The sequence below is a fragment of the Hippichthys cyanospilos genome, chromosome 12, assembly GCF_059441005.1.
Source record: "Hippichthys cyanospilos isolate Australia breed blue-spotted pipefish chromosome 12, RoL_Hcya_1.0, whole genome shotgun sequence".
In the NCBI taxonomy this organism is placed as follows: Eukaryota; Metazoa; Chordata; class Actinopteri; order Syngnathiformes; family Syngnathidae; genus Hippichthys; species Hippichthys cyanospilos.
Genome location: NC_142380.1, coordinates 10,864,494 through 10,884,742, shown reverse-complemented (window position 1 = coordinate 10,884,742; position 20,249 = coordinate 10,864,494). Strand labels below are relative to the sequence as shown.

The 20,249-nt window shown below is 39.8% G+C and overlaps 1 protein-coding gene across 7 annotated transcripts in view; it reads right to left on the bottom strand.

The window, feature by feature from the left end:
- LOC148414816 (receptor-type tyrosine-protein phosphatase F-like) overlaps positions 1-20,249 on the bottom strand; it is a 197,389-nt gene that overhangs the window by 100,886 nt on the left and 76,254 nt on the right. For all 7 annotated transcript variants that reach the window (XM_088428839.1, XM_088428840.1, XM_088428843.1 and 4 more), the window contains exons 3-4: positions 11,893-12,038; positions 10,495-10,636 (exon numbers count right to left, since the gene is read on the bottom strand). In XM_088428839.1, coding sequence (XP_088284965.1) covers positions 10,495-10,636; positions 11,893-12,038 — 288 coding nt within the window. The remainder of the gene's footprint in view (positions 1-10,494; positions 10,637-11,892; positions 12,039-20,249) is intronic.

The window sequence follows — 20,249 nt, the reverse complement described above, 5'->3', positions numbered from 1 at the left end:
ATATTTTTCACCCTGGGTGATTACGAACAAAGCAAAGTTCAAGCAATAGCGATTTATGCTACCGTGAGTATAAGATGGACAATTTATAATCTCTTATTTCTAGCAAGCTATAGTTTGTTTTGTATGAACGTAAAATGTGACCCTAGCCACCTTGCTTTCCAATCACGCTTGGTTTAAGTGCTAGGCCCAACGGTATGCTAAGTTACTAGGCAAAATACGTGCCGACTTTCCTGTTAACTTTGAAGTCGAGCTGTAGTAATGACCGTATTGCCTATACAAAAGCAGTGGAAAAAAGGCCTAATAAGGAAATTCAAGTCTACTGAGCCAAAATAAACTGTATCGCTGAGTGAAAATGTTTTGGATTGAACTGCCGTGGAATTAAGGCATTTTTTCTTCAATGTGAAAAATGTTCTACTTAAAAAGAGATGTTTGGGCAAACTTTCATCTAATGGAATCAAATTTGTCTTAGAGAATGAAAATGGCCAAAATAGTCCTAAAATGGCTACTTCAAATAAGAATGGACTACTGCCTATGTCTTTGTGGACATTGGTTCTTGACTGTAGGCCTCATTATCACTGCCCTCATTGCTCTATTACTGCGTTTATTGACTACTATTGGCAACTTTATTACTGTATTTGCTCCATTGTGGGGAATGTAAGTGTGCTCAGAAAAGTAAACAGATTAAGAATTTCATTGTGTAGTATTACTATGCATATGACAATACAAATGTCATATTTTTGAAGTGAAACTTGTAGCAAAAGATGGATTTTCAAGCATTGCACTGAATGCTACCAATTGTACATTGTCACAATAAGGACCCTAAAATGATCACTTGAAACCAAAACTGCAGACGTCCTAAGTCTTTTCGATGATTAGCTTTTTTGTGGTTCAACTCAGATATGCCTATGAAATTTACTGCGGTAAAACTGGCTCCAGTTCTTATGAACTATCCTAATTTTTCTTTCAAACACAATTTTTCACGAGGGATGCTACCATGACACCGAGGTTTGACTGAATCCAATTTGGGAGGTAAAAAAAATACTATGCAGTTGACAACAATAAAGATCTGCATCAAGGACATCGATTCAGGATACAGTTGACATTCATATAGTCACTTTTCTGTCACTGACAAACATCCAGGGTGCAAGTTTGAACTCTGGAGGCTCCATTTCTGATGATTCCACAGAAGGGCCTGGTGCCACCTGCTTTGTGTACCACAAAAACAAATGGTGGCAACCTCTAAATCAAGAAAATCCCCCTCAAACAGATCCATGTCAAAAGTCAGCAGAAAGAAGGTCAAATTATTGGGAACCACAAAAAGCTGGACACATGGCACACGACTCCTGATAATCAGATCAGTCTTGTTCTGACAAGCCTTCTGAGAAAAGTATCTTATTAATAACAAAAATCTGCTTGCTTGCTTGCGGATATTTAACAGCCACACGTCAATTCGCAGACGTCACTGTCTGCTCTTGACAATTGGCAGATATAAGCGGAGGCGTGTGTCATGTCACATCTTTAATATCTTCCCGCGGGGCCGGAGACGACATCCAGATGGGTTCAATACATCCCGAGATTCAGCCGTGACAATAAACCGATACATCACCACGCTACAACGGGGGATAATATTAGCGAGACATTTATAAGGATTTTGTTTTTTATGTGGTGCGGCCATTAAACTTTGAGCATATTCTTCTAACAGTAACCTATGAAGATTTTAAAAACTGAATTGATTTATTCCACTACAAAAATAAAATGAAAATGCACAACACAATTCAAGGGAAAAAAAAATAATTTGAAAAGAAAACAGATACTACAGCAAGTTTTTTTTTTTTTTTTTCTAATTTCAATATTCAAAAATAAGGACGGCTCGGTGGCGCAGTTCGAATCCTGTGTGGAAGGATTGTGCATGGATTTTGAGTGTTCACTGCCACCTCAAAATGCTACCTTCAAAACTCAGTCAAAAACAAGTAGGTATTAAAAAAATAATAAAAAAGAACAAGTTAAGCTCACACTGTTTCAATTTAGTAATAAATATGACATAAATATTAACATATCAATACAATACAAATATTAAAAAAATATTTCGTTTAAGAATGCAAAAAATTGCATGATTTGAAAATTACAAGAAAAAAATAGATCACTACAGGCCTATTGGGAAAAATGCCCCCCCCCCCCCCCAAAAAAAAACAACCCAACATATTAATATGTAGATATGTCAGATGAGCAATAGACATCCAAATGAGCGAACACAGAGTAGCTAGTCCAAAGAAAAAGCGTCCGTCCACAGCTGCATGGACGTTTAGCATGAAAAAGCCATTTGATATCTCCCCAAAATAACACACTTGAGTGCGTAAAGAGGGAGAAGCCCGCTATGCGAGACTTTTCATGTAGCCACTTGAAACCCCAATGAATGCATCTAAACATTAGCCTTTTGGCGTCAATCTGTTCTAGAGGCTGCAGATGCAGTCGGGGTGGGTTTCTAATACCAAATTACACGTTTCCGACATTTTACCAAAGTGTCCACTTTTAGACTTCTATAATCTCACTACAAACTTACAAAATTGCATGCCTGCCTTATGGTTTCCTTGTCCGCAATCCCCAACTTTTTTTGTTGTATTTTTAGTCATCGATTGAGGTTTCCTCCTCTTCTCCCTTTTCTGCCCACTTTCTCCTTCCTTCACTGCCTCCCTTGCTTCCCCGAGGCCACAGACATGATCATCACTGACAGTGCAGCATTTGCTCTTTTGCAGATACAGCTCGCCAAAAGCAAACGGCAATTGATGGACAAGGAGAGGTGATAAAACGTCGCCCGAGAGTACGGACGACTCCATCCGACGGGAGGGAAATATTCCACCAAATTTAACTTTTGATGGCATTTATCACTCACTTTAAATGCACAAGGTATCATTTATCGACGAAAAAAAAAAGGGTTGTGAAAAAATTGCTTTCCAACTGCAATTCTGGCTTCTTGAAGGACACTGCAAGGTTGCTTCTGGTCTTTGATCCTTAAAATGAATGCAGCAATGCATCTAAAATGGTTGAATTTTCTGTACAAATCATTACTGTGAAATAACTGACAAAAAATTAAGAGTAAATATCATCAAATTGTCATTATCTGTCATTATGCATGTTTCCCTTGCGATATTTCCATTGCAGTCTTTCATGATAACTTATTACCGCAGTCAGATCTCTCCCAGTCCGGGCCAAAACTGAAAAGGCGTCAGCCCTGTAAATGCCCATTAAGTCCTTGAAAGCGAGGATGTAAGGGTGCAGACCACTACGTCCACCCTCGCCATAATGTCTAAGTCCTTGGGAGAGGCACGCAGAGACAGATGCAGTTTGTAACTGTCAGCCTAGATATGATCTACGACGCCAGGCCTCCAGCCAGCAGATGGTGGGAGATATTAAATCGGCTCGCCACAGTAGACCTGGCAAAATATATATACGAGGGGGGGGGGAAGAGAGGAATATACTTGAGGAGGTCAAAACGCCATTACGTGCTTTTGTATTTTGTCTCTGGAATGGAATGATTTTGCAATTCAAAATAATTATCGTTGTCTGTATTATCATTGTGCCCTGCGATTGAATGGCAACCATGCAGTCCAGGTTGTCCCCCACCTAAGACAACTTAAGACAACATAAACAAGAATATCATACAGGAAAAACAACCAAAAAGACGTCTTATTTTTTAAAAATTCTGACACAATTATTAGAACAAAAAAAAGCAAAAACCCGAAGACAAAAAATAATATTGAAAATACAAGGAAAAACAAAAATCGCAGTCACCCAGGGGACTTTCCACCATGTTTCCAAGGGGATAAGCTGAACCTGCATCTGATATCCTACGATATCAGACGAATTTCGAATCCGATAATGCAGCACTACTCACAGCGACGCGACAGTAAATACAGTAGTACCAATTACAACAATTTAAAACTGTAATACTAACCGCCTTGAAATGTTTATCAGTAAAGCGTTTCATTCCCGGTCTGTTGTGACAAAAAAACCGAACATCGGCGGAAGAGTTTAACGACATGCTAAGCTTGCCTTTCAGGACATCAAAAAGGCAGCGTGGACATTACGTAAACATATTAAGAGGGAAGGAAAGAAGAAAGAACGTGGTAGAATATCAGTTATACAACACACCTTATTTTGGTCATTGTGGGCAATTTGAATAGAGGCAAGCAAAGGAAAGGATTAAGCTGTCGGAGGAGCTCGGCTCCGTGTTAAATCACTCCAATACGGCTCGCATACACATTCATGGCGCAATGAGATTTCCCCGCTATTTATCCCGTCCGCTCTGTTTGTCCGCACTTGCCCGGGCCGCAGAGATATTTATTACTGAGCATTGTGTCGGAGTCATTTCCCGCCTCTGCGCCGGGGACCCGCTGAAGCCGGACGAGCAAATAAAGGCCTTCTGCGAGGCGACCGGGCTGTAATTTGTTTACTGCACACCAAACACAGCGCCGCTAAATACAGGCGAGCTGTGCCGCGGTCCATGAACTGAGGTCCAAAAACCAATGAGGTTTTCCTCAAAATGTCTCCTTTTAGAGCACAAATTGAATTCATATGGGGTACTATTAATATTCCCGAGGAGCTGCATCACTCCACAGTTTTCTTTCCGCCACGTTTTCAACAAGTAGATGGCTTATTTTTCTTCGTAGCCTGGATAACTTGCTTATTTCTTGCTTGACCTTTCTCCACATTTAAAAACTTTGCGAGTTCAAAGGGAGTTGACGGGGTAACTTCTTCAAAAAAGAACATTTCTAATTTACGCTCTGACAGGGGAGGACTTTGGTAATGATGGTCCGCGTTTGATCTGTTACCATTAGATAACATTTCTCCTGTCTTCAGACGCGTCGACGGTTTCCCCCTGAGGACCAGACTAGGCTCTCCAAAGCACCTCCAATTCTACTACTCAACATTTTGGTGACGAGACTTAGCCATTAACGCTTTTTGCGTCAACAAAACCAGTTTATCAGGTTTTGTTCCAGCTGAGGCTTTTCAGCAACAACAGAGAGATTGTTTGACTGACGTAAACCATTGAACAACCATAAACACATGCTTGCTGTGTGTGTGTGTGTGTGTGTCCTATCCCAATCCATCCAGCCATACAGCTAACAAGTCAAAAGTTAGAAATTCTTCGGTTAATTCAGTGTTTTTTCATTATTTGAACATTCCCTGACTTGTAGATTAATAATCAAGTGAGCACCTTTTGCTGCGATAACAGTTTCGCACATCTTTCTGTTTTATCAGTCAGCCTCATGATGTCTCTGATGCTTTCTGATGTGAAATGACTTCCAGGTTCAATGTGGTGCAATATAACAGCTTGGATTTCTTGATCTGTGAGTGTGTTTGTGTTGTGTGTTTGGGCAATTATAATCAGAACTCTGCTTAGACTAGTGGGGCTGCAAGGAATATGAATAATTTTGGGGGGTTGACTTTCCCCTGAATTGCACAATAATGAGTCAATGCAGCTGTCAACAGCACGGTTAACTGCCTGTTCAAATGCATCCAGGTGGGGACAATTTTTCCCTCTGAGCACAAGTTTTGGCAATCTGCTTCCTGTAGTCCAAAGTCTCTCTTCTCAATTACCTTTGTCTCCGAACCAAAAATAGTACATTTAGAAGCGCGGCCGAGCCACCATCGTTGGCGTTCGTTGGCCAGTTGTTCCTAGCGACGCATTCAAAGCAGCGTGGTTTTCGCAGTTCCAACACCCGTGTCGCTTCTGATGTCTTCTCCGATGGCGGGAGTGCTATTTCACACATTGGCCGGACAAGCGCCATTTAGCAGGACATTTACTGAAGCGCTTCAATTCAAGCGGGGGTGCTGCAGGGTCAGGGCGCAGGCATCGTTACCCATGTAACGAGTCATTGTTCCCTGCGGTCATCGCCGAGTGTCCGGTATACTCGGCGCGGCGATAAAAGAATATAGCAGAGACAAAAGAAGCGAGGTATAACACTGATAATTATTTTGTTATAGGTGAAAACAATGATGACTTTGGGCCCTGTCTGGAAGTCTGGATGACCTCTCAAGCCAAGAAAAGGGGCGTGAGAACAGCCGCAAAACAAAACAGCGGGACTCTTAACAGCGTGACAGAATGAATTACAGAGTGACAGGAGACTCCTGACATGCCAAAGTGCTAAAGTCCAACTTGGCAGAGAGTCGGAAAAACGTGCTTTAGCAGCTCTATCGTGACATTCTTTTCATTTGAAGGCATTCTCTTAGTAACTTAAACCCCATAAGGATTTACTAATGAAATAAATAGCATAAAGTGGTGAAATTCTTTTCACACTTGCATGGCAGTTAATAATATACAAAAGATTTCCTTGACAATCCCCTTCTTTCCATTTCTGTGTACAATCTTGATAAGGTTGAGTATTTTTGCTCTGTTTAGTTTTGGTCTCGGGATGTGAGTCTTGGAACTTACTTTTAAAATGCGTTGCAGTTACAGATTTGGAAATAGTGCAGCACCTGAAGTCAACTTTGGAATTAAATTTTGTGTTAATTTACAACGGCTAACGTATTTTAACAATGAGTGACAAATTGTTAGATTTATTTTTAATTTAATGTACATGTGTTTCTTGCTATATATAGATAAGCATATGTCAAATTCATATTTATGTATATCTATGAGTGTTAGCAGCGTTTTGGGGCATTTTTTTTTTTAAATTGTATTCATTTTTCAATGGATGTCGGTTAGTATAAGTATGAATTTTGGTTATTGATCAGTTATAATACATTTTTTATGGTTAGAAACTCAATATAAAACTATCATTTCAATGAATGACGTAACTCATTTATATATTATTCATTTACTCATGTAAACAATTTAGTCTATTTTTTAAACGTTTACTTAAATCTGTAGCCATCACTTAAATGTAATCCTAATTTTTTTAATAAATCCTTTTTTTTTATTTCAAGTATATACACATTTGTTTATCAACAGTGGTAGTGAGGCGATCTAAGTATCAAACAGTGTTCACCTTGTGCTTTGCTCAAGGGCACTGCAGTTAACGTTAACAAAAGTCCCCCCCCCACCATCCTTTGTTTTCATCAGAGCTGCTGTACAAGTTCTCAAAGCTGCGGGCTAGCGTGGTCCATTAAGGTTGGGCGACCATTAATCTCCGTCTGCTTGCGAGCTGCCCCCGTGTTTTTCGCACCAAGTTCCGCTGCTGTGAACTTGATGCATTGCCGGGGCCGCAAACAATAGCCTAAATTTAGTCGAGCCTGGCTGGCGACATCGCTCTTTAGAGAGGGTTTGTGTCGCTGAATGAGCATGGTCTATGTTGTCGTGTTTACACCCGAAACAAAAATATAAATATAACACTTTTGTTTTTGCTCCCATTCCTCATGAGCACAACCCATTTTCCTTCTCTATACAAAAAAAGACCAATTCCACAGCAAACATTGCTCTCGCTGATTAGACAGCATTATTACTGCACAGGTGTGCCTTAGGCTGCCCATTACAAAAGGTTGTTTAATATGTTGGGAGGGTCCGGAGAGGTTTTAAAATAAGCCAATGTCTGTTGTGACCACTACTTTCCTTACGCAATACATTTATTGCAAAGGTGTGCCTCAAGCAACCCATGATAAAAGGCTATTCTATGTGAAGTTGTTCACTATTGAGGCTAAGGGGTGTTGGGGATGTGACACCATTTTACCAAGGCATTGTAACATTTATTGGGCAGGTTTGCCATAGGTTGATCACAATGTACGTCTGCCGCCCCCGAAAAAAAAAAAAAAAAAAGGATAGGGGATCCCGAGTCAACCTGACAAGTTTCCAACTTCTGCATTGCCTGGCAGAACGTAGCTCAAGTCAATCTGGTAATTTTCCATTTTCAGAAGTCACATCATAAGCCTGTTTATGGTCCCTGGAAAGCTGGGATGTTTAAGGATCACTAAGGGCTGTTTCAAAAAATATTAACAGAACTGAAATGAATTCAAAACAACCAAAATAAATGAATGGAAAATGAAATAAAAAATGAAATGAAATTTTTCTCATATTGGCCCCCCAAAAAAAGAAGAATCTTCTTATTATCCTGTTCCAGCCGAGAGGAAAGCCATTATGACGGAAACGAAGCTGAAGAGTCGAAAAAGGCCAGGCGTCGGTGTGTATTTGGATAGTTATTTTAGAGGGTACAGTATTTGGGGTATTAAAGGGTTAATTCTGACTTGTGCTGAAATTTGGGTGACGCCGTTACTTGTTCGTAACCCGAGGACCGCCTGAGTACTGTACATTAAATATTTCTGATGTTAAAGGACACTCAGCCAAAGGCAGCACGTTATTGTAAATTTAGGGCAGACGCAAAACAATGAAGGCCATTGAGCAACAGGAGTCTGTTTTCACGCAAGAACATCTGTCTCTCTTGTGACAGACGCTTCAGACGCTCAATGAAGCGTTCACCTTCAGCGAGCGCCCGTTTGCTTTGGCTGCTTGCCCATTCCTCTGCGGGCAGGTAAGTGCAGGCAGGCGGCAGAGGCTTGCCTCAGCTTGTAGGCCGAGAGCGGCTTTTCTCCGCAAGATGGATGAGCTCACATTGTTTTGCTTTTGTCGGCTCAAAACAGTTGACTCTTACTCATCACCATAAGTCTTTTTTTTTTCTTTTCTTCTGAAACCGTTGACGGAAAACTGTAAGGAATGTCAAGATGACTTTTGAAACTGATAAATTCTATGGACAGTCATCACTTGAGAAAGGAGAGCTGAATGCCACAAAAAGACATTGAAAAAAATGCTCATAGAAATCAAGATTACTAACTATCAAAATAATTGTGTTGCTACCATAAAACATAATTTTGTCAAACTTTGCATTTATAAAATGCCCGTAACGCTTTGGCAGCTCACCCGGGGAAAGTATAAAACAGCTAGTTCCTTGAAGATATCAAATTACTGACTAATGACACATTGTACTGTATATCTAAGTGTGTTGATACATTTTTTGTGCTCACAAATCACGATCTTAAGGTTCAAAAGGTTACATACGGTAAAAAGCGCCTCCCATTTTTTTGTTGTCATGCCTTACGTATTTTTTCTTGTGAGAAAGAACATTATTTTCACAATAGGTCTGTTACTTTTTTTTTGTTTTGGGACTCTAAGACATTGGTATACTTGTAAGTTTGTGGGAACACTGTTAGGAAGTGTTCCGACAGCCCAAATGCATGACTCAGATGCGTAAGAGGGGCCTCAAACACCTCCGGGATGAACTGCAACGAATACAGTGAGGTATGGCCTCTTAGGGCTCAACATGAGTGACAAAAATCCCACAGACACGTTGGAGAATCTTTTTTTTTTTTTTTTCCCCCCAGGAGAGCAGAAGCTGTTCTTCCTGATAACTGCAACAATAACTAGGGGGACTGTATACTTGTACTTGCGCCTAATGTTATGTGACTCATGTTCACCTCGTGCTCTTGATGTACAAGATGAGGATGAATAAGAGAGGGTGGGGGCAAAGAAAGTAAAGCAAAATTCCCTTTGGGAAGATTACGCAAGGCCCGACCAATGATATAAAATGAGCGTGGCGGGGAAAGGGAAGGAGTGGGATCTTCTGTAAGTCCGGCGTGACGGCGACGGATGACCCTCATCCTCCCACTGGCTCGCTCGGAGGCTTGTCCCCCCCCCCCCCCCCCTAATGAAATCAAAGCCCCGCAGTGACTCGCATCCACATGACAAAATTACAATCAATTAGGGAGCAAATGCATGCTCACGAGCTGCTGATATGGAAGGCAGAGCGGGGGACGGAGTGCAGAACCTCTGTCCACATACATCACGTACATTAACGCCACACAGCAGGAGAGTGGGTAGAGGGCGAGCAGGGGGCGGAGGAAACGCCAATATGTGGAAAACACTCCAAATGCTGTTTGTGTGATTATCCGGCACGTCGCTTGATGACTACTTTACATTTTGCGGCCATTTTGTGGAGCTGCAGAGATGTCGGTTGTGAAGTATGTTTTCAGGGGAAGGGGTGCCGACTGTTGACCTCCCCCAAGGATGAACAATCTGAATGTAAATTTCAAGGCCAAAAAGTACATCTTTGTATACCAAAGTACCTGCAGGTTTAAGATTTAAATTAAAACTTTGACTATGACTAAGTCAAGAAACCAAATGACAAAAGACAAAATAAAACCTAATTTATTTTTCCTTTATCAGGATGTACTAGCTTATCGTTCCATAGAGGATGCCACCATATTGTGACAGAAAAGTAATCGGGGTTGAATAGACAGAGCAACTGGTTGTTGCAACCAAGTAAGCAATTAATCAACAACCAATTCCGCAACCAATCAATCAGTTAGCGCGCTTATCTTTACCTAAAACTGTGTGACTTAATGTTAACATCAAATGAATTGCTCCACACTGACAGTGACAAATGCAAGGAATCCTTCAAAGTGTCTCGATGCAAATGAATGCATAATTGATGAAAAGCCACATCTTGATGTCTGCGATGTGAGCTAGATGAGGTGAATTGAGGAGAGGAGAGGAGAGCACCGTCCTACCTTCAAACACGGTCAGCTTGGCACTGGTGTTGATCTCGCCGGCGCTGTTGGCCGCCGTGCACTCGTAAATGGCCTCGTCGCGGTGCGTGCGCAGCGGCTGGATGCGCAGCACCGACCCCGAGCCGTCATCAAACTCGATCACCTGAGAGAAGGCAGAGGAGCTTGGAGTGTGGTTTGGTTTTACTTTTTTCTTCTCTTCTTGCTGTTTCATTCTATTGCAGCAAATGAACAATTATCTATCTATCTATCTATCTATCTATCTATCTGTATATTATGTATGAAGAAAAAAAACATAAGCACTATGTGAAAAAAGTAATGACTCCAATTGCTGAACACAGCACAAGCTATCATAACAAATAAATATATGATCACCATATATTATATGAACAACATAATTAACAAAGATGTATCTTAGGCAAAAAAATGAATTGCATTAAGAAAATTAAATGCAAACAAATATGCAAAAATGTCATGAATGAAAAAAAAACCCTCCAAATTAAAAACTTAATTAATGAAAAAATAAATAAAATTACAAAACAAAAAGAGATAAAACACTTTTTTCATTTTTGTTGCAATAACCCTACCCTAACTCAGAGATTGTTGCAATGTTACAGGAGTAATACAGGAGGATCCTTGCCCAAGTCCAGTTCAGTTGTATTTAACTCCCAACATGACATATGACATGACATATTTGAGGGAGAGCTTAATTTGTTCTCCCTGATAACTTCCACATAAATGTGTGGTACCACCTTGTATATTAGCTACTGCATTTCAAGGGGTTTATCTCCTATGATAAAACAGAATTTCCAACAACAACAAATAAGGAGGCGTTGATGTCAAAATGCATATTGTTACAGTGACGCGCAATAATATCATTTTCACACTTAGCACACCAGTGTATGTGGCTTTTGGCAATGACGATGGTTCATGAGTGCGAACTAATCTTTTACATGGTATTTGGTTTAAGAGGTTTGCGAAAGACTAAACTAAAGAACTAATTGCTAAGTTTGGATTAGAATATTAAGAGGCAGATCAGGAAACTTAAAAGACAAAAGAACCCACGCCACGTCCTGCATATTCAGTTACAGAGAAAGCAGTGTGAGGTATCCTTTTGGCTCACACATGTTGAAAGAAGCGGCAGCAAGTCCCACATCAAGAGCCATGCATGGGCGGAGAAAATGTAGCCAAGCGATGCGGGTGCGAGGATACACAAAGATGAAGTGGACTACTCTATAAACTGAAACAGAAGAAGATTAAAGCCAAAGAGGGGAGGCTTGTCTGGTCTTGCTTGGAAAGAAGGAGCCGGGTGTGCTTTGTTTGAGGATCAATAGTAATGGGGAGACCGGCCGACACGTTACGTTCGTTTGCAAAAATAAATCACTAGTTGTGCGCGCTCACCTCGAAGCGCTGCGAGCTGACTTTCTTGCCCTTTTTCATCCAGGTGATTCTGGGCTTGGGCTCGCCGGCCGCCTGGCACACAAAGGACGCAACGCCGCCCGAGATGCCCGTCTGGTCCTCGGGGGATTTGATGAAACTCGGCAAGTCTGAAAATGGGTGACAGTGAACTATCGTTACAACATCATTTAATTTTAACATAGATCTCAATACGCATGAAAACTAGCAATCGATGGCACGACAACAGAGATACACAGTGAATGTGCAGTTATTTTGAAGATAGAAGTTTGGCACGCAAATGGCACACCAAATAATGGCGTATGAATACAAATATTTATACATTAAACTATAAAGTTAGGAAACGTAAATGCACATTGAAAATATAGCGCTCAAAGGATATAATGGAAAAAGAATCATCTCAAATAAATAAATGTATCAAGAAATGATGAATACCATGTAAGACACCACAACAAATATTTTTTAAAATCAATATTATACTTTAGAAGCTAAAGTTTAAAATGTCTTAAAAACTCTATTTTAAAGTTGCATACATAGGAAGAAATGTCATCAGTAAATAATGCAATAATAATGTAGCATAGCATTGTTTTTTTTTTATACTGAAGCAGATTTTGAGATTTGGCAGACAAAAATCATGAAAATATGGGTTTAAAAATAATAATAATAATAATAATAATAGTAAAAATGCTTTTAATACAGCTAATATCAGCTGATTATTCAATCTGCTCCTACAGGCAACTTTAAAATAATATTTGTATAATTCATGAAAAGATATTTTTTATCAAGGAATTATAACACAATATTTGATACAAATTATAAAATAAGTAATACAATTTTTGTATAACTACAAAACAACATATTTTTTTTCATTTTGAATAGGACAAGAATGGATCTCTTTTATAACTATCGATTAAAAATATATTTTTAATAAAAATTAAATGTTTATTATGCCTGAACGAAAGAGTATTGCCACACTTTTGACATGTCATGAATGGTTTAGGTTAGATAATGTAAAATGAACCATTGAAACTAGCGCTGCGCACACTGCCTGCTTCCTCATCATCAGAGCTAGCTATCAAAATTTAGCAAGCCTTTCTTAAGTGGGTTAAACAGGGAAAAAAAAAATGTCAACTCCTCCTCAACCACAAAGTCTCATGATTTTTATGATCGGGTGATGCTAAATGTTTTGCGGCTGTGCATCCTTTATTTGAAAGTGGTTCTGATACCCTCTGATCCACAAGTGAAACCCCCAAAATTAACTTTTAACAGAAGGCGTCACGAGGCATATGTTACGGCGGCGACTGGAAGTCAGAATGGTGATAATCAGGTCTTCAGATTGCCATACAGACCCCCCCTCACTATTCAATCCTCCCTTTGCACGCAACGATGCATGCTCTGGCATAAGAGCTTATCAGGTTGTGATCATTAGTGCGGCTCGGTGCCTGCAGGGAGGAAAAAAAAAAAAACGGATTTGCACTCTAAATATTTTCAGTGCAACAAGCAGGCCCAAAATATCAGCCAAATGTCAGCCGGGTTGAGGAACAATAGTGATGCTAGTGCGTGTGCATGTGTGTGTGTCAGATTCTTTTGTGTGGCATAACAACCCGCACACTTCAGCGTCTTGAGCTATTATTTAAATGGAAAGTGTTGTGGGGAATAACCATGTTTAATTCAAAGACACGCTGGCTAACCTCACATTTATATTACACACACTCCCCAAAGTATGTGTAAAAAAAACCCCACCTTGTAGCAATTTGCACTAAGTGTCATCCGTCGTTTACGGTGGATTATTCCGCTTGTGCTTTAAAGCGAAACAACTTGTCACATTTATGGTGCCGGCTGAAGAGTTGCAATTGTTTTTTCACAACGTTGCAAAACGTACTTATCTGTTGAGTTCACCAGTCCAATAACATTGAAAATGAGAGTTAAGGATATTGAGCTGTGCTCATAAGTTTATGCAAACTTAAGAACACAGCTGTAATGCAGGTATATCTAATGAAATGAGCGTAAGAGCAAACATGAGCTTTTCAAGATATGAAACTTCGTCTTTCGTCAGCTAAAAAGCACCTCAATCAAGAAAAAAAACAAAGGACTGTCAATTGAAAAAAAAGAAAGTCACTCATTGCTTGATTTTGTTGTTGTTGTTTTGTTTTTTATGAAGCACCCTGAATGATTATGAACTTCACTTCAAAACAACTCTGTATGAAAGTGATTTCAGAACAGCACCATGTTGTTCACATTGGAGCCTCTTCACTCTGGGAACTCAAGATTATTAAGGTGGCTCAGCATTGTGATGATTATGCTTCCTGGAGGAACTTCAAAATAAAAGCATACAAAAGGCCCAGTGTCAAATGTTATCTATATCATTACAACAGTTTGTTTTGAAGGAATGTCTGACGTCCTTTGGGCATACCGGATTTAAAGGAACGCGGCGAACCGGTCGTTAAATATCTGACAAATTTGCTAACTGCTTCCTTGCCTATAGAGGTTATTGAACAAAGTGGTGGCAGCGATTGCTGGAGTTTACCCTGTGGATCTTCCATAAGGGAACGCTGCAGTCTCCATTGTGGACATAATGATTCCACCCTGTGTGTACGTGTGTGTGTGGCTGTCCTATCCTAAGCGGTTGAGGTGTTCTCCCTCCTGCCTCCCTTGTGACTGCGCAGATGTAACGTGAGCTGAAAAGAAGAGGCGGTAGCAAGAGCACCAGTGTGACGCTGGTCGAAAGCCATGCTCATATTATTGTGGCGGTAAATAAAGCAGAGGTGTGTCCATTGTCGCATCGACACGCGATCGTGTCGGGTGTGGCGCTCAGTCAAGGTAAACAAGGGACAGCTAGAGTTCAGTGTTGGCATAAACACAAGCGATCCAGTTATGACAACTTTAAGGACTGCGGGTGTTGGGAAAAACATGGAGGCTCTTTTTGTTAAAGACTTATATTATATATATATATATATATATATATATATATATATATATATATATATATGTGTGTGTGTGTGTGCGTGTGTGTGTGTACATCCATTACATACATATACATTATATGTATACATATATGTGGGTTAGCATTACATAGGTAGTCCTAAAGACGATGATAATTCTTTTAATTTTTGAATTTGTATAAATTGAGAAAAATAAATACAATAAAAAAAAAAAAAAGAAGGTCAGTAGCCCGCCAACGTGCCTCTAATGTAAATAATGCTATTCATTTCAGAGTATACGTTTTGGACAAGGAGTTCCAGTCGCCTGGCTTGAGGTTATCAAACTGGGTTTCGTTACTTCGTTTTTAAAGCCATTTTTCCATTGCCTGTGTCCCATTTCTTAGCTGTCAGGCAGTTGTCACATGAAAACAAAAGCAAGGATGAGGTGAAGAACACATAAGCCTACCTATGCAAATCGTCCCCCTCAGCTGAGGTGCACGCTCACTCGCCTTCTTTCAAAGCTTTTTCTAAAGAATTTTCAAAACTCCTTTCTTGACAGAGCATGTCTTCTAACACATGCTCTCCTTCGAGGTGGCGTTCGCCATAACTGTCAAGCTCGGGCTACGTGCGCGTCGACAGAATTTCAAGGTTGGGGTTATGCCAATATCGCTTTTGAAGTCTGATAAAATGACAGCACTGGGATGTCTTTGTTGTGATCAAAGACATGACCCTATAAATATCAAATGAGTGGAGATGTTATTATTAAGTTGAAATGAAGTGAAATTTCACAACTAAGTCACAGCTTTATTTTTTTCTCCACTGTACTTTGGCTTACGTTTCTTTTTCAATTTGCGATATTTTCAGTCCGAGGAAAATCACTTTAACAATGCTTTTTTTTTTATGTTTGTGATGAAAGATGCGATACTCTAAAGTTCAATGATTGGAGTAGATGTACAGTACAGTATTTATTAAAAAGGCACAATAGGCAGATTTTTTGCGGTTTTGTGAGTAAATAAAAGTCATTGCAGGAATTAAAACTTGGACTTTGAAGGGCCTAAAAGGGCCTAAGTGACATTACTGGATCAAATGTAAAAATCATGTGGGATTTCAAAACTCAAATGGCACTTTTTTTTCCATCTCTCTGAACACTATGGCTTGTGCTTCCTCCTAAGTGCCTACATATTTCAGTCACTCATAATGCAGCAAATGGACACTCCCTACTGGGGATGTTTGATACCCCCCCACCCCCACCCCCCAAAATGATACCAATTCCAGTTATCACCCCATAAGTAGTCATCGATACTGCGAGAGCAGGCAGGAAGTCAGCTGGTACAGGTACCAGCAATCCTGTGACCCTTGAGAGCATAAGCGGCTATAGATAATGGATGTATGAATTTCTAAGTTCTTTTTCCATAGGAACAACATTACATTCAAAATGTCAAATATAGTGGTTTACATTTTAGGAATATAACTCAAAGAACAATATAAGGCAAGTGTCATTCGTACCTGTAGTATACATATACAGTATACTGTACATGGACCTGGAATATGGACTTCAAAGAGCAATTTAAATGAAGTCATGTTTATTTGCTTATTTTGATTGATTGACTTACCAATCATGACGATGGCAAGATGAAAGTTATAGATTAGAAACCCCAAATTGTTTAGCTATGTGGAGGTGTTAACAGTTAATGCATGGATTAACATTTTTTCTGAGTTTGAAATGTCCGACTACATTTGAATGCCCCACGATATGATAGTATTGGCAAGCGCTAACGCCAGACCTGCTGTATCATACAATGACAGCGTCACTTACTAGCGCTTTCTTTTTTTCCTTCCACCTGTCAATGACTTCACTTCTTTCATTGAATATGATTGAAAGTCTGAAATCAATTGAATATATATATATTTTTTTTTAATGGCAGTGTGTTGTAATGTGGTGTGATGGCAACAAAAACTCTTCACGAGATGATGAGTCCTCAAAAGCACTGTTGCAAAGGACAACATTCATGCCCATGTATTATTTGGTGTATGTATCTAGAAGTAAAAACCTTGCCTATTTTTTTTAAGTATTTAAAGGACTTTGACACCCCTAGTTGGCAAAACCCAGTGATACATGTGATTTACATGCTCCAGGAGAGTTTCTCTTCTCCTCTGCTCTGGTGAATGTGTGCAATGTGGACCGAACATGCAACATGCAACATTCTTCATCATAATTATTGTAATGAGTTATTGAATGCACAACACATTATATTACTGTTACTTTGTTATGAGGCAGATAATACTGTTCTATTGCGCATTTATATGCAAACCTTTACATGGCCTTGACCTACAGGCCTTGAAAAAATAGCACAGTGGGTATTGAACACTTTCTCTGAGTTAATTGCTGTTTGTTCAGCTGCGGTTGCAATACAAAGCAAAGAAAATGTTTGTTTTCAGAGAAAAATAGAACAGAAAATTAGGTCTATTGTGTGAAAAATTATTTTGTCCATCGTTAGAAAAGGCAATAAAAGACAATATATAGTATTTTACCGATATGAGCAAATAAGTAGGTAGCAGTTTCTTTTTTCTTCTTCTTTTTGGCTGACAATTAGCGTATTCCCAAACCTGCCCTGCTTGAGAGCTGTCTCTGCAGTGTAGAGTATCGTGGATCGATTTGCACGCGGCAGAGTGAAAACCATTCATTCTTATTAATAATAAATTAGCAAGTTATCATTTTCACAAGGCGACACTTTAGCGGGAATAAGTCTGATGCCATCAGAGTGGCTGGGTTTAATGGAACGCTTCCATTTAGGCCTTTTTTGCAGGCCATTAGCGGGCAACTTGTTTGCAATTAATTCCGAATAAAGCCGCCTCGCCCCTTTAAGTTATTTACCCCAATGAGATTGAGGCACTTCAGGCTGTTTAAGGCAATAAACATTATGCCTCCATTTGTGTTTTGCACATGGAAATGGAAAAGTCTGGGATGTCTAACAGTTTCATATTTATGAAACTCATCAATTTTGGCTATCTGATGCGCCTACACACTATGGAAACTTTTTTTTTTTTTTTAATTTAGTAGTAATTAGAAAAAAATCTTGAGGTAAGAGTCTGTGGAAATAGTAGAGACCCTAAAAGGATCGCTTGAAAACAGAATTGGCAAATTGATCTATGCTTTTGAGTATGAGTTCTTGACTCCTTTTTTGTTGTTGTTCCGCTAATTCCAGAGGGCACTGTTATACATACTGAGTCAAACTTGTATTGGGGATATTTTAATACAGTTCCAGAGGATGCTCCTAAGCCCATTTTTGTGGGTCACATCTAAAACCATGGGCATATTGATCAAAGCCTATTTTTTCCCATAAGCAAGGCAGTGTAGTCTAATTTTCAGCTCTAACGTTTTCATTTTATTACCCCGCTCCTTACCAGTCAAATCACACAGAATTGATTCATGACACAGCAATAACAATCTTCTTTTCCACGAGTCACAGAACGCCGATTCACCCAAGTCAAATTGGACGAGCGACGTGACTCAACACCGTTGAGATGCCTTCCTATCTGTCTAAACCCATAACAGCGAGAAGCAAAAGAAACATCAAACTTTCAATACCCCAGTGTGCCATGAAGATGCAGAGGTTGGGGGTTGGCAAGGGGGTGGGGGGGAAAGGGGGCGACTTTCTATCAGGCCTCACAGCTTTCGGTGAATTATTCAAGACAGCAGAGAAAGAACAAGAACTCTAAGTGCAATTACCCTTCGCTCCTCTCTTCTCAGTGTGAGTCGCCGTTATGTAATAGCTTTCATCTTCTCCAGCCCGATTATGACTTTGGGAGGCATTGCTAAAATCTACACTCTCTCTCCCCTCTTTAGACGGCCCAATAAGCACCATGTGACCAAGAAGAAAAACACACACTGTGATTTCAGAACCAAACTGACGCACGGAGTGGCCATTTAAAACAAATGTTTTATGAAAAAGATTTGACTTTGTAATGGCCATCACATGGGTGTTCATGTGATAACACCATTAGTTTGATTTTAGCGGTAGAATTCACACAGACAAGGGTCCCAACTACATTTGGATGAACGTGACTCATTGGCCTAGGCAATTTGTCAAATCACACATGGCGAACCCTTCAACAAACAGACAGTCAGCTGTTGATCTTCATCAGACTGTCTTGATAACCTTGGATAATGAACGTAATGTTTTTGCTGTGTATCTAAATTCAGCGCCATAATAATCCTTCAAATGCGTATTTCCTTTTAGACGAAGGGCAGACTCAAGACAATTATATATCTTTTTTTTTTTTTTAATTAATAAACCAATTAGTGAAACCTTGGACAATAACCATTATGTTTTCAATGCGTTGTCTCCATTTAATGTCAAAATTGGCCTTCAGATGCCTATGGCCTTTATAAAATCTCAACAATCGCAGGGAGTTTATTTTAATAAAATATCAACAACATTCTTAAAGTTCATGTTTTCAATGACTATTCCTTACTAGGCATTTACCAGGCTTTTGCTTATAAGAACCACTTGCATGCCAGTCCAAATTCAAAGTGCATGTTCAATATTGTGTCACCATTGTGATGGAAATCTGAGCTAAGTGGATACTACAATAAGAGGGCGGGGATTTTGTAAATGCAGCTGGTCAGGGTCCTGCAGTCACCTACACTACAATTAATAGATCAATGCTGGCTAAATGTTAAGTGTATTAAATGATCCCAAGAGGCGCAGGGGCTCAGCTGGCGAAAAGGGCTACCAACTTCTTCAGGCATCCCATTGTGGGGGCGTGGGGGTGAGCTCATCATCCATCACTGTACAAGCCCATCCTAAGGCTGTAACCCCACTTACCTAATTAATTTGCTTTCTTTGGATTAGCCCTCCCTGGGAGAGCGACCATTGTTCTGGTCGTCTTGACCACACCAGCCCTTTTAGCCTTAGCTTATTCAAGTCTCCGCTTGCGTCACATAAATGATCTTACTGTAGTAATATGAGAAAGAGGTATTTAAGGCTTTGCAGGATTTGCTTCTTCTACTGTAAGAGTTTAACCACGTATCGGCTCATTTGTGTGATACTTTAGCCATTTGATAGGCAACGAAGTTTGGAAAACTACTTGAAATTTTCGAGCTAATGTTTAAATTTCAAGTGAAATATTGACAAATATGCATGTCTATGTCTATTGTGTATATTCTCTTCTAGCTTCCCTTGTTCATTGATCTTGGAAAAAGGACATTTACGCAAAAGGCAGACTACACTCTGGATTAGAGGACAATTCAAGTGCTTCACAACCCAATGCCTTCAACACTTAAGAACCATGGGCAAATACGGTGAGATAGAGCAGAATTTCTGCGTCACAATTCTGAGGTTATAGACGTTTATATCAGGCCCTTCTGTGTGGGGTTTGCAAATTCTACCCATGCTTGTGTGGGTAGTCTGGCTCCAC